At 41.7% G+C, this 13,385-nt stretch overlaps 1 protein-coding gene across 2 annotated transcripts in view; it reads left to right on the plus strand.

Moving 5' to 3' along the window:
• Positions 1-13,385, plus strand: part of ALDH18A1 (aldehyde dehydrogenase 18 family member A1) — a 40,762-nt gene that overhangs the window by 8,726 nt on the left and 18,651 nt on the right. The window contains exons 3-7 of one of the 2 annotated variants that reach the window (XM_018041531.1): positions 1,974-2,188; positions 6,092-6,241; positions 6,332-6,436; positions 9,503-9,661; positions 10,081-10,171. In XM_018041531.1, the coding sequence (XP_017897020.1) occupies positions 1,974-2,188; positions 6,092-6,241; positions 6,332-6,436; positions 9,503-9,661; positions 10,081-10,171 (720 nt within the window). The remainder of the gene's footprint in view (positions 1-1,973; positions 2,189-6,091; positions 6,242-6,331; positions 6,437-9,502; positions 9,662-10,080; positions 10,172-13,385) is intronic. The other variant, XM_018041532.1, reaches the window with a different exon arrangement.

The following is a 13,385-nucleotide window of genomic DNA, read 5'->3' on the forward strand; positions in this document are numbered from 1 at the left end:
GAGAGCTGTCAAGAGAGATGCATGCGACATGGTACAGCTCTGAGCGCTGCATACAGCCACTGACGATCACAGGTCCAAACTCCAGGAGAGTAAGTCTCTCCCTCTACACCCCTTCCTCCATCAGGTCAGTGGGGCCAAGACTATCAGGTATACAGCTTTTATGCTTAGACTCAGGTGTGTGTATGGCTTAGGATAGTATCCTTGAAGACTAGGCCCGGGTACTTATATCGACCAACCTGATGAAGAAAGAAAGCTGTCCAGGGAACAGCCCCTGCAACACACCGGTCCTTTGGGTCCTAGGACTCCCTCACCAGGAACAGATCCAGCAAGAGTGTCAAGCTCCAGTTCTGTCCCAGCTGATGGGCTTACTGTGCAGCTGTCTGCTGGAAACCAGACTGCAAGTCTGTTGTGAAAAAAGACCATATTGTCTTTCTTTAATCGCCACAGATCTGAAACATTGTCACTTAAAGAAATGGTTAAGAGAGGAGAGAAAGGACTCTTCATGACTTCATTTAAAATATTCTTTCTCATGTTTGTGTGTGAAGGAGGTAGAGAGGGAAGAGAAACACAGTGATCTTCCAGTCCATGAGGATAGGGATCTGCCTGCTTTACCCTAATTTTTGTAGTGTAGACAGAGACAGCTGATGCTCAGTTACAGTTAGAGGAGTCAGTAGTTGGGAGATAGAGGCACTGGGTAGAGAAATTCTGAGAAATCTGTCTGTAAATATAAAGGGAGGTAAGAGTAGTTGATTCAAGTGAAGGAGGTTACTCTGTAATAATAGAATTATAGAAGAATAGTCTGAAAAGTGGTAACTCATTCCAGTATTTATTAAGGTCTGTGGTGATACGTAGAGAACTCTGTGAGGGAAGGCAGTCAGCAGGAAGTTGGATTCACGAGAAGTGATAAGGAGGGTCAGGAACGTCATGCCTGACGTTCAGGTGTGACTTATTTTCAGCATTTTAATCAGGTTTTTTGTTCTTGTTGTGGTGAGGATTCTTTTTGGGGTTGTTTGTTTGTTTTTGTTTAGTTTCTTAGAAATCTTGTTCAGTGTTACAAGAAGAATCAGGAAAGACTTGATTAGGGGCAGATGTCCACAGGGATACAAAGAAGGATCTGACTCCAACATTACTTTTACTTCAGAAAGCTATCCAGTTTCTTGTATCCTTGTTACAGACATCTGAATTCTTGCTGCCATATTTGAGAGAAAATTTAGAGGGAGATTAGTTATGATTCTTTATTACTTATACCAGTTACTTTATATTGTCTTAGCTAATCAGACTTATAGCAGTGTGGTTTCTTTAAAAGCACACATATTTTTCTGGTTATGAAAGCAATACATTTTTGCTGCATAAGTTTGGAAAACATAGATAAGAATAAAGAAAAATAAGTCACCCATAATATCATCATGAGATAAAGTGAGATTAATATTTTTATTTATTTACCTTTTTGTATGCATTTAAAAATGTATGTGAAACAACATATCATGACCATTTTCCCATATTATTAAAAATTCTAAAAATGTTAAATCTTTCTGCCTGTTTTTGAACATTTACTCTGCTTCTGATTTTTCCTATTATAAATAATACTGATGAATAGCCTGCTGATAAATTTCTTTGTCTCTATCTCTAATTAGTTCCTTAGAATAAATTTCCTGAACGTGAAATTGCTGAATCAAAGATGTGAATATTTTTAAGGTTTTTAATACATTTTGCCAGCATGTCTTCAGGAAAGATTGTTTAAATTCTTGACCAACAATATTGGCGTGTACCTGTGTACTGGATACAAACTCCACACAATATTGGACTAAAACATGCTTGATGTGGCTTTTGATATACTGGTTTTCTTCAGTTGAGAATGGTAAAACTATTTTTTGGTGGCTGAACTGGTTACTATTTTGCATGCATATTTTCAATGAGAAATTATATCGCGTATTTCTCTCTTTTTTTCTTGCATTTGACTTTGGATTCTGCAGGTCGTATTCAGCCCTCAGCCATCAGACATGTCCGTTCTTGGAGCAACATCCCCTTTATCACTGTGCCCCTCAGTCGTACACATGGCAAGTCTTTTGCCCACCGCAGTGAGCTGAAGCATGCAAAGAGAATTGTGGTGAAACTCGGAAGTGCCGTGGTGACCCGAGGGGATGAATGTGGCCTGGCCCTGGGCCGCCTGGCATCTATTGTTGAGCAGGTAATTCCCAAGATGGAAAATTCAGCTGAACTAAAACAAAGTCCATTTTTTAAGCTGTCATTTCAGATTTCTTAGCTTATAAAAATGATCCTCATTTGACTACAGTAGATTTAACCCAATCTGAAAACTCCCTTTCCTGAAGAAGGTGCCACCAGGAGACAGCATCCCAGGGCAAGCAGAGGGAATGTCAAGGAGCGGAGCTGATTTCGTGCAGTTCATCCCTCAGGCTTCTTGGGGAGAAGGAGCTGTGTATGTCAGTAGTTCTTAATCCTGGCTGCACATTAAAATCACCGAGGGGCTTGGCGATGCCTGGGCTTCACACTCAGCTGCTTAATAAGTGAAGATGGGATGGCTCTCACCCCTCTAGTGTTTTTAAAGTTTTTAAATTAGGGTTAGTCGTAGTCGTAGTCAGAGTTGAGTATCCAACTCTGGATTTGTGTGAATATTGAGCTTCCCACCACTTTTTGCTAGGCTTTATCTTTTTAAATTAGCCCAGTAATTTTGAAATAAGTAGGAGCTGTCATTGCAAATATTTCTGAAGTTCAAATATTTGAAAAGACTCACCAGACTCCACAGAGAATACCCATATAAGACTTTCATTTAAAGGCAGAGGGATGCAAGGCCACAGAAGGGAAGGTAAGCAAGCATTGAGGGGCTGAGAGAAATCCTGTGCACAAGCCCCCCAGGGTCCTTATCTCCACAGGACATACTATTTCCAGATTGAATCACCAGGAGATCTGTGCAAGGAATCTTGGCTTTGCAAGGCCTCAAAGCAGAATTTTCAGTGGGAATTTTTTATCAGACTGACTGCTGATAGTTTATCAGTAAAGAAACTGACCTTAAGGGGTCAACATGTGAGTTTTGGACTTTAAACATCACATCACAAATCCCACTACCCGTATCTTTTTCTGGGAGTGCAGGGATCAGCAAAGTTTTCCTGTAAAAGACCAGTACTGAATGTGTTACTCACTGTAAGCCGTTCAGTGTCCGTCTCAACTACTCACATACCATTGTACCACAGAAGCAACCTTAGACAGTATGTAAGTGAACAACAAGTGTGGCTGTGTTCTGATAAACCTTTGTTTCCAAAAACAGGCGCAGGTCAGAGTTGACCTGCAGGTCATAGTTTGTCAACTCTTGACCAAGAGTCAAAAACCCAGACATCCAAATATCCTTGAGATAAAGCTGGAGTTTTTCTGTCCTAGCTGTAACTCAGCTCTGTCTTCCATAGCTATGTTTTTAGTTTTAAAAAACATTTTTACTGAAGTGGGTATTAGAATACTGCTAAAACTGGATGGAATTTTCATCATATGTTTTCTGTTCTAAGCATTTATCATGAGATCTGCCTTTCAGATTGAATCCCTCAGTTCAGTTCAGTTTAACAAATGTTTATCAAAGGGCTACTTCTGCTTTGAGGCCTTCCACAGCCAAGATTCCTTGCACAAATCTCTTGGTAATTCAATCTGGAGACAGAGTTTGGTCCCAGTGTAAATAGAGGGCTGCCTCTAACTGTAGTCTCTCCCCTTGGGAAACCAGAATAAACTGGGACTCCCCAAATAATTAGGTGATTGTTCAAGGCAGACCATATCCAAATGAGAGGACCCAAATGAGAGGTACTGACAGGTCTGGAGGTGGGAAGGTCGGATGAAAGTGTGGTCACTGCTGGAACTTCCTCAGAGGGATGAGCCTCAGGGTGAGCCTTTGTGACTGACAGGATTTGAAGCAGCAAAGAGAAGTGTTCCATGCTGCTAAGTGCACATTGTGAATGGTGCCCCTGGAATTGTGTAGCCTGGTGGTCCTGGGAACAGGGAGGCTCCAGGAGTGGTCTCCAGACAGGAAACAAAAGCAGGAATGAGTTTGGCTGATGGGCCAGGGAGGGAGCTGAGCTTGAAGGCAGTGGAGGTGATTTCCTCAGGGAGAATGTGTCTAATTCCATTAGTTAAGGCTTTGACACTGGGTGGACGAATTGGGTTTGTGCCTAAAAGGAAGATTGAAGATTTTGAGCAAAGGAGAAACTTGATGCAGTGGGGAGAACCTGGTAATGGTTTGCTTAGATTGCCAGCTCTCCTTCTAGGAGAGCATGGACCTTAAGGAACAGTTTTCTAGGCCAGGGCAGTCCTGACATATGGAGTCCACTGTCTTGTCCAAGGATCTGATCATGTTAGGTAGACTCAGGAGCCAACTTAAAGTGGATTTCATTGGCCACAGATGAGACTATCTGAATATCGATAATTATTGCACTGAATTTAAGCACGTGAAATATATTTAAATCTATGAATGACAATGATACTTTAAAAAATATTCATTGGTTACTTTTGAAGGATTCCGGAGAGCCTACTCATTTAGGAAACTGGTGAATAAAGGGAAAGACACATCTATGCTGCCTTTCACATATAAATCATACCTCAAGGTAGCCAAATAGTTGATGAAGGAAAGTTTCCCTTTATGGAAGTATTCCGGCCTTTAAATAGGGGAGAAATGAGTGGATTAGAATATCAGTGTAGCCCATAATGAATTAACACTCTTGATGATGGTCATCAACAGTAACTAACATCACAGAAAGATGTGCAGGCCTTCTATATCCCCTTGATGGACACCATGACATGTAAAGAATTCTTGACAAAAAAGATCAAACCTCCATACCTAACAGCAGTTGGCAGCAAAGAGAATACAGCATTAAACTGTATCACAGGGATAGAAGCAGGAAAGTCAAGGTTGAGAAACCTTGAAGGACAACCCAGTTTCTTTAACGAACAATTACAAGGGAAGAAAATGATAGAGGGGAACCTATGGATTACAAATGAATTAAGAGACCCTTCAACTAACTGCAGTGTGTGGGCTTAATTTGCATCTCAATTTGAGCAAGCTTAAAACAGTGGGGAAATGAAAAACACTGACTGGATATTTGATATTAGAGAATTATTGAAATATTTTAGATAATAAGTTTAGTTTTGTGGATATATGCATTTACCCTGTGTTTTAGCAATTACTTTCAGAAATATTTGCAAACCAGCAAATAATGTGTCTGGAGTCTGGGATTCATATTAAAATAACAATGGAGCTATAAAAGGAATATTGGAGAGTGAGAAATTGGTCATGAGAGACAACTGCTGAAACTGGGTCATGAGTCCACAGAAATTTATTATTTGATTCTTACCACTTTGCCTAAGTATGAAATTTTCTATGATAAAAAGTTTTTTCTCATTTCAAAAAAATTTATTAAAGTACAGTTGATTTACTATGTTGTGTAAGAAATAAATTTTTTAGATTATGATTTATCGTAGCTGTCTCATAAGTTCCTGATCCAGGTTTTAGTGTTCAAGCATCAGGAGGAGTGGACAGGTTAGGAATATCGACTCTTTGATTCTCTCATGTGGATCCCTCCTAGGTGGGAAACAAAGTAACCAGCACTGTTTCAGGCAGACCGGGCTGAAGAGCAGCAGCATCTGTCCCTGGTCTAGCCAGAGGCGGCCCACGAGAGTCAGACGTGCCATCTCCCCAGGGCATGCCTTAGAATTTGAGAAGCCATCTGCCAAGTTTATGTTGCATTTCCTGGCTCCAAACTTGTGTTCTGGGCTTCATTTCCTCAAACAGCTAGGCCTTCCACATTACAGATGGTTCTATGTTTCTTCAAGTCCTGTCGGTACCAAAGCTGGATGCATGCCAGAATCCCGTTATTAAAACTTGTCATTTCTGTCTGCCATCTACTTATCAGATTTGAGGAAATGTGTAGAACTCTGTATTTTTATCACACAACCTTGGTGATTTCTTCCAGAGCCAGCCCAGTGCTGATCTGTAAGCTGGCACTTGGGATCCACTCATTAGTCTACCCTGCCTGAATCTGTTGTGACGAGAGGAAAGAGATATTACAGGGACTTGTGCCTTTTCCTTTGTCATCGTCAGGTGTCAGTGCTGCAGAATCAAGGCCGAGAGATGATGCTGGTGACAAGTGGAGCTGTAGCCTTTGGGAAGCAACGCTTGCGCCATGAAATCCTTCTGTCTCAGAGCGTAAGGCAGGCCCTACACTCAGGGCAGAACCACCTGAAAGAGATGGTGAGTGTGGCTTCCCCACCCCCTATAACAGGGTCCCTTAGGCCTCCTCCCCACCCTCCCAACCACACCTTGTCTGTTGGCATGTTACAGGCAATTCCAGTCTTAGAAGCCCGAGCCTGTGCAGCTGCTGGACAGAGTGGGCTGATGGCCTTGTATGAAGCCATGTTTACCCAGTACAGCATCTGTGCTGCCCAGGTGAGAGAGTGACCTTTGCAAGGGGATGGGACCTGTGAGGGTGATTCCCGCGGAATAAGGTGATTGCCAGCCGGGCTCTGGAGCCAGACTGACAGGATGCAGTCTCAGCTTCAACACTTGCTAGATGGAAGATCTGGAGAAAGTCTCTAGCCTTTTTGTGCCTCAGTTTCCGTATTGAAAAATGAGGATGTCATCAGTGCCCCTTGCAGAGGGTTTTCAGAAGGGCTCAATGAGAAAATTTCTTAAAAGCATTTAATGTGTTTGGTACAACACATACTTTTCTCAGTAATGTTAGCTCTTGTTGCTATACTTGTAACTCTTAGGACTGCTCCAAGAACCGATACTTCCTCTGAAGATAGGTTAGATGTCTTTATTTCATTGACTTCTTCGACTTCGGGTGGCTTGTTTCTCTTTGCATCTGGTTGCCTTATATAATACATATCTACTAACCACTGAAGGATAATGCTGTTGGTTCGTTGGTTTTTAATTCATTTAGCAAATGTTTATTGTGCACCATTTTGTACTGAGGAGTCTGTTAGACATCGGGGATACTGCAGCAAACAAATCAGCCATGTTCCAGTTCTCATGGAACGTGAGGTTACCGCCTGAATGTTCTAGAATCTTCTTTCTACATTATTTCATTTTTACCTTAATTTACAGAATTCTTGTCAGTTGTATTTTTTAATCAACTATACAACTGTACACCAAATAGAAACATTTAAATATCACCAAACAACAACAACAAAAAACCTAACTTCCCAAGTTATTTTCAGATTTGCTGTCTCTGATCCTATCATTTACACAGATGTTTTTATATACAGATGATGTTATTATACATCCTTTCAGGTTTGGCTCTTGCATTTCCTATCACTTTTTCTGTTTTTCCATTATTTTCCCAGTTGTTATCCGTAATGATGTTCAGAGTGTCATTGAGTAAGGGAGCTAAAACAGAAAAGCATGGACTTGTTCACTTTTGCTTGTGTCTGGGACCCCACTCTGAAGTCTCAGATTTCTTTTCAGTCACATAAATGCAGTGGAAATCTCAATTTTGGGCACCTCTTATTATCAGTTCTTTTTTCCTCCATAGTCCAATGACAGTTTCAGTCTTTAATTTTCTTTTTTTTTTAAGTGCCTGGAACCAGGTGAGGAAAGTAAAGTCCAGGAACTTAGCTTTTGTTTGCCTTCATCTAGGGGCCCCTTCACTCCCAACACCTTTGCCTTGCCCAAGATCTGTTCTATAGGAAATCTTTGCTCTTTGCACCTTATCACGTGGTTCCTTGTTTTCTTTAGTAATCCTGTTCTTAAGACCATTACTGGGGGCTTTTGAAAGTTTCCCATAAGTTGTCAGGTTAAAGACTTAAACAAGAACAGCAGCTATTTTTTCTTCATAGAAATGAACCTGATTTTCATCCTAACAGATCAACTTTGTCCAAACACATACTTTTCTTTCTGATTTCTTGTCTTCATCTCTTATTTGCTAAACTGTTTGAGCAACAGATATTTTCACTGGACCTTTATACCTCCTGCTTGCCTCTCCTATTTACACATGTGTTTACTTTTATTGTTTGACCTTCCACCACCAGGACCAGAATCTATATGTTCACCTTTGACCCAGACCTGTTTCCTACAGGACTAAACTTTCTGAAAAGACATTCATGATCTAACCTATTCCATCTTCCGCAAATCATCAGCTTATTTATTCTCCATCCCAACAGCTAGTACAGGGTCTGGCATTTCAGAAGTACACAAACAGGTTATCAGATGAGTGAGTAAATTACTTCCCTTGGTGATGTTACCATTTTTGTCTTCATCGCCCAAATCTCACATATCATTAAGGTTGCTGTTATCTTCTCAGTTACCATAGCAGACCCTAGTTCAGGACTTAACCATTCCCACTTGTACTCTTTCAATACCTTCCTTATTGACCGTTTGCCTCTAGCTTTTCCTACCTCAGCTCTGTCCTGTATCACAGGAGCCTTCTTCCATGAACATCAGAGGGATTTCATTGAAACGTTTAATTCATGAGCTTAGGAGTTTGTGACCATTTTGTTTCCTGCTGTCATACCCGTTTATCTTTCTCTCCTGCTGCTGCTGCTGCTGCTGCTAAGTCGCTACAGTTGTGTTCGACTCTGTGTGACCCCATAGACAGCAGCCCACCAGGCTCTGCCGTCCCTGGGATTCTCCAGGCAAGAACACTGGAGTGGGTTGCCATTTCCTTCTCCAAAGCATGAAAGTGAGGTTGCTCAGTTGTGTCCGACTCTTCGCAACCCCATGGACTGGAGCCTACCAGGCTCCTCCGTCCATGGGATTTTCCAAGCAAGAGTACTGGAGTGGGATGCCATCACCTTCTCCATCTCTGCTGCTAAACATTGCCTAATATTTTGATTCCAGCAAGGGGGAGCTGTTAGCCAGCCCCCACACCCAGCTCTCCACTCTTGCCTTTGAGCAGCTTGAGTAAATCTGTCCCTGAACTAGTTATGCTGAGCCCTTCTTTCAGTTTGTGTAAAGACTCATCTCCATAAGCCTCTCAGACTCATCCTGCTTGCCCAGATACAGTCTTTGCTAACTCCAGCAGTGGTCAGCCACAGAGCAAAAATAGGGATAGTACAACCCTGTTCCATTTCATTCAGTACATGTTCAAGGCAGAGTAACAGTTCATTCACTCACTCACATGTTTCAGCACCTACTGTGTGTATGGCCAGACTTTGAATCAAATGCTGGGATGCAAAGATTGTTTAGAAATGACAGTTATTACTGTCCCCAGATCTCTCTAAAGTAGGTACATTCATTTTCTTAATTTTATAAATGGATGAGATTTAATAGCTAAGGATTAAAGTACTTTTGCAAGATGGCTTGAGCATCCTAAAATCTTCCAGGTGATTCTTTTCTCTCATTTCTAGAAGAATTAGATAAGTCTCCAAAGATGTGTTCCATTTTGAACTTTTCAGGATCCAAGAAACCTAAAGTTTAACTCCTATACTCTTAGCATCCTTTGTATGAATGCTATTCCTGGGAAGTTCCCTATTTTCCTGTCTCCCACATTTTCAATTTCTTTAATCCGTTTAGATTTTGGTGACCAATTTGGATTTCCATGATGAACAGAAGCGCCGGAACCTCAATGGGACTCTTCATGAGCTTCTCCGAATGAACATCGTACCCATTGTCAACACAAACGATGCTGTTGTCCCTCCAGCAGAGCCCAATAGTGATCTCCAGGGGGTAAATGTGGGTAAAGTATTCATGAGGGTTAGCATGCTGTAGACACTAATGCCATGCTGTGTTGCATGTACTAACACCAGATGTTGGGCATAAACAAGATGGAGAAATGGGAGAGAAGCTGGCCTCCTGGAAGGCTGCATAAGCTCTTATAAAATCAGGGGGTTTCATTCAACTGGTGAGGTGCAATATGGATTTAAGGTGGTGCTATGAGCATGGCTTGTGTGTGTCAGTGGAGAGAAGGGGGCATGTTTGGAGAGGGGGTTGCCAGTTATGGTGTTTTGCAGACTGAAAGGGCCTTTAAGAGCTATCATGCGCATGCCCAGATTCATTCATTTTGCCTGCCAGAGCCTAGCTGAGTACTTCTATGAACTTCTGTTTGAACTGCATAGGTCCCTTACTCACAACTTTTTATACCTGTATTTTAGGTTATTAGTGTTAAAGATAATGATAGCCTGGCTGCCCGTCTGGCTGTGGAAATGAAGACTGACCTCTTAATTGTTCTTTCAGATGTAGAAGGTACAAAGAAATGCTTTACTTTATATCCAGTCTTTGTTTTAAGTACTGTATATGTGAGCATGAGTTCCCCTGATCTTTTCACTGTAGACCATTATTTTCTGAGCCATATAGTCTGAAGAGGGTTTTGTGATTCAAAAAAGGTGACGGTGGAGGGGAGGCACCTGGGGAGATGAAGTTGAATGCTGTGAAATGTTGTCATTTCCAGGCACTTTAATTCACAAAACATATAATTTACCTTTTAAAATTTACAGTTCAATGATTTTTAGTATATTCATACAGTTGTTCAACCCTCCCCACAACTTAGAACATTTTTAATCACCCCAACAAGAAACCCAAACCCTTTAGCAGTCACTCCTCACATCCTTTGAAACCCTCCAGCCCTTGGCACCCTCGAGTCTACCTTCTGTCTCTGTTTTTTTTTTTACTGCTCTGGGTCTTCACTGAGGCACGTGGGCTTCTCTAGTTGTGCTGCCTGGGCCTATATTACGCAGGCTCAGTAGTTAAGATGCGTGGTTTAGTTGTGGCATATGGGATCTTCGTTCCCCAATCAAGGATTGAACCTGGGCCCGCTGCATTGGGAGCGCAGAGTTTTATCGGTTGGACCGCCAGGGAAGTCCCCCTTCTGTCTATTGATTTGCCTATTCTAGACATAAGTGTGACCATACAGTATGTGTGTGTGATCCTTCATGACTGGTTTAATGTTCTCAAGGTTCGTTGATGTTATAGAACATATTAGTACTTCATTTATTTTTATTGCCAAATAATATTCCACTATGTAGATACACTACCTATTTGTAAGTTTTATTTGCCTAGTTGTCAGGATGGTAGACATTTAAGCTATTATAACTACTGATTCTGTGAACATTTGTGCACAAGTTTTGGAGTGAACATACTTTTTATTTTACTTAGGGGTAGAATTGCTGGATCATTTGTTGAGCCTTTTGAAGAAGTACCAGGCTTGTTCCCTGAGCAGCTGCGCCATTTTACATTTTCCCGGCAGTGTATGAGGGTTCTAGCTTCTCCCATCCTCACCAGCCCTTCCTTCCTGGTATCTGCCATTTTGATTATAGCCATGCTGGTGAGTGTGAAGTGATACCGCCTTGTGGTCTTGATTACTTTTAGTTTTTAATGTAAATCATGAGATACATTATTTTAAATTGGCTCCACTATGGAAATTCCAGGCTGTGTGACCACTGTGTTTTTGTGTGTTACTCTGTTCCTCTCTGCATTCCCCCTCTTCATGGAGGGGCCCTCCCAGCTCCAACTTGGCTTCCCATTCACTCTGTTCACTTTCTTAACCTGCTCCCATTTTGATCCATAGAGAATATGGTTCAGTTCAGTCGCTCAGTCGTGTCTGATTCTTTGAGACCCCATGAATTGTAGCACGCCAGGCCTCCCTGTCCATCACCAACTCCCGGAGTTCACTCAAACTCGTGTCCATCAAGTCGGTGATGCCATCCAGCCATCTCATCCTCTGTCGTCCCCTTCTCTTCCTGCCCCTAATCCCTCCCAGCATCAGAGCCTTTTCCAATAAGTCAACTCTTTGCATGAGGTGGCCAAAGTATTGGAATTTCAGCTTTAGCATTAGTCCTTCCAATGAACACCCAGGACTGGTCTCCTCTAGGATGGACTGGTTGGATCTCCTTGCAGTCCAGGGGACTCTCAAGAGTCTTCTCCAACACCACAGTTCAAAAGCATCAATTCTTCGGCACTCAGCTTTCTTCACAGTCCAACTCTCACATCCATACATGACTACTGGAAAAACCGTAGCCTTGACTAGACAGACCTTTGTTAGCAAAGTAATATCTCTGCTTTTCAGTATACTATCTAGGTTGGTCATAACTTTCCTTCCAAGGAGTAAGCGTCTTTTAATTTTATGGCTGCAGTCACCATCTGCAGTGATTTTGGAGCCCCCAAAAATTAAGTCTGACACTGTTTCTACTGTTTCTCCATCTATTTGCCATGAAGTGATGGGACCGGATGCCATGATCTTAGTTTTCTGAATGTTGAGCTTTAAACTAACTTTTTCACTCTCCGCTTTCACTTTCATCAAGAGGCTTTTTAGTTCCTTTTCACTTTCTGCCATAAGGGTGGTGTCATCTGCATATCTGAGGTTATTGATATTTCTGCCAGCAGTCGTGATTCCAGCTTGTGCTTCTTCCAGCCCAGTGTTTCTCATGATGTACTCTGCATATAAGTTAAATAAGCAGGGTGACAATATACAGCTCTGACGTACTCCTTTTCCTATTTGGAACCAGTCTGTTGTTCCATGTCCAGTTCTAACTGTTGCTTCCTGACCTGCATATAGGCTTCTCAAGAGGCAGGTCAGGTGGTCTGGTATTCCCATCTCTTTCAGAATTTTCCACAGTTTATTGTGATCCACACAGTCAAAGGCTTTGGCATAGTCAATAAAACAGAAGTAAGATATTTTTCTGGAACTCTCTTGCTTTTTTGATGATCCAGCGGATGTTGGCAATTTGATCTCTGGTTCCTCTGCCTTTTCTAAAACCAGCTTGAACATCTGGAAGTTCACGGTTCACGTATTGCTGAAGCCTGGCTTGGAGAATTGTGAACATTAATTTACTGGCGTGTGAGATGAGTGCAATTGTGCGGTAGTTTGAGCATTCTTTGGCATTGCCTTTCTTTGGGATTGGAATGAAAACTGACCTTTTCCAGTCCTGTGGCCACTGCTGAGTTTTCTATACCTGCTGGCATATTGAGTGCGTCACCTTCACAGAATCATCTTTCAGGATTTAAAATAGCTGAACTGAAATTCCATCACCTCCAGTAGCTTTGTTTGTAGTGATGCTTTCTAAGGCCCATGTGACTTCACATTCCAGGATGTCTGAGAAGATGGTAGAGGTATCTAAAGGAGGCCAAACCTCAGGATCTCAAAAGTCCCTCATTACATTCTCAGCAAGTTAGGAAAAAACCTATTTAGTTCCCTGCCCCACACCCATGGCAGGTTAATATGGCAGGATTTGTTCCCAGTTTAGAGAAAGCCAGCATGTATCAATGAAGACCTAGCATAGCCAGAAATAAATAAATAAAATTATTTTTAAAAAATAATAATAAAAATAAAACCCAGTTTGAACTAGACTTTAGTATACCTTAGTTTTAATGTAGCCTCAGACACCAAAACTGGCCATTGGCAGGCTTGTGCTCTTAACTCTGATTAGTTATCCACTGAATATTGATTTTTAAAAAGATGCCA

The sequence above is a fragment of the Capra hircus genome, chromosome 26, assembly GCF_001704415.2.
Source record: "Capra hircus breed San Clemente chromosome 26, ASM170441v1, whole genome shotgun sequence".
Taxonomy (NCBI): Eukaryota; Metazoa; Chordata; class Mammalia; order Artiodactyla; family Bovidae; genus Capra; species Capra hircus.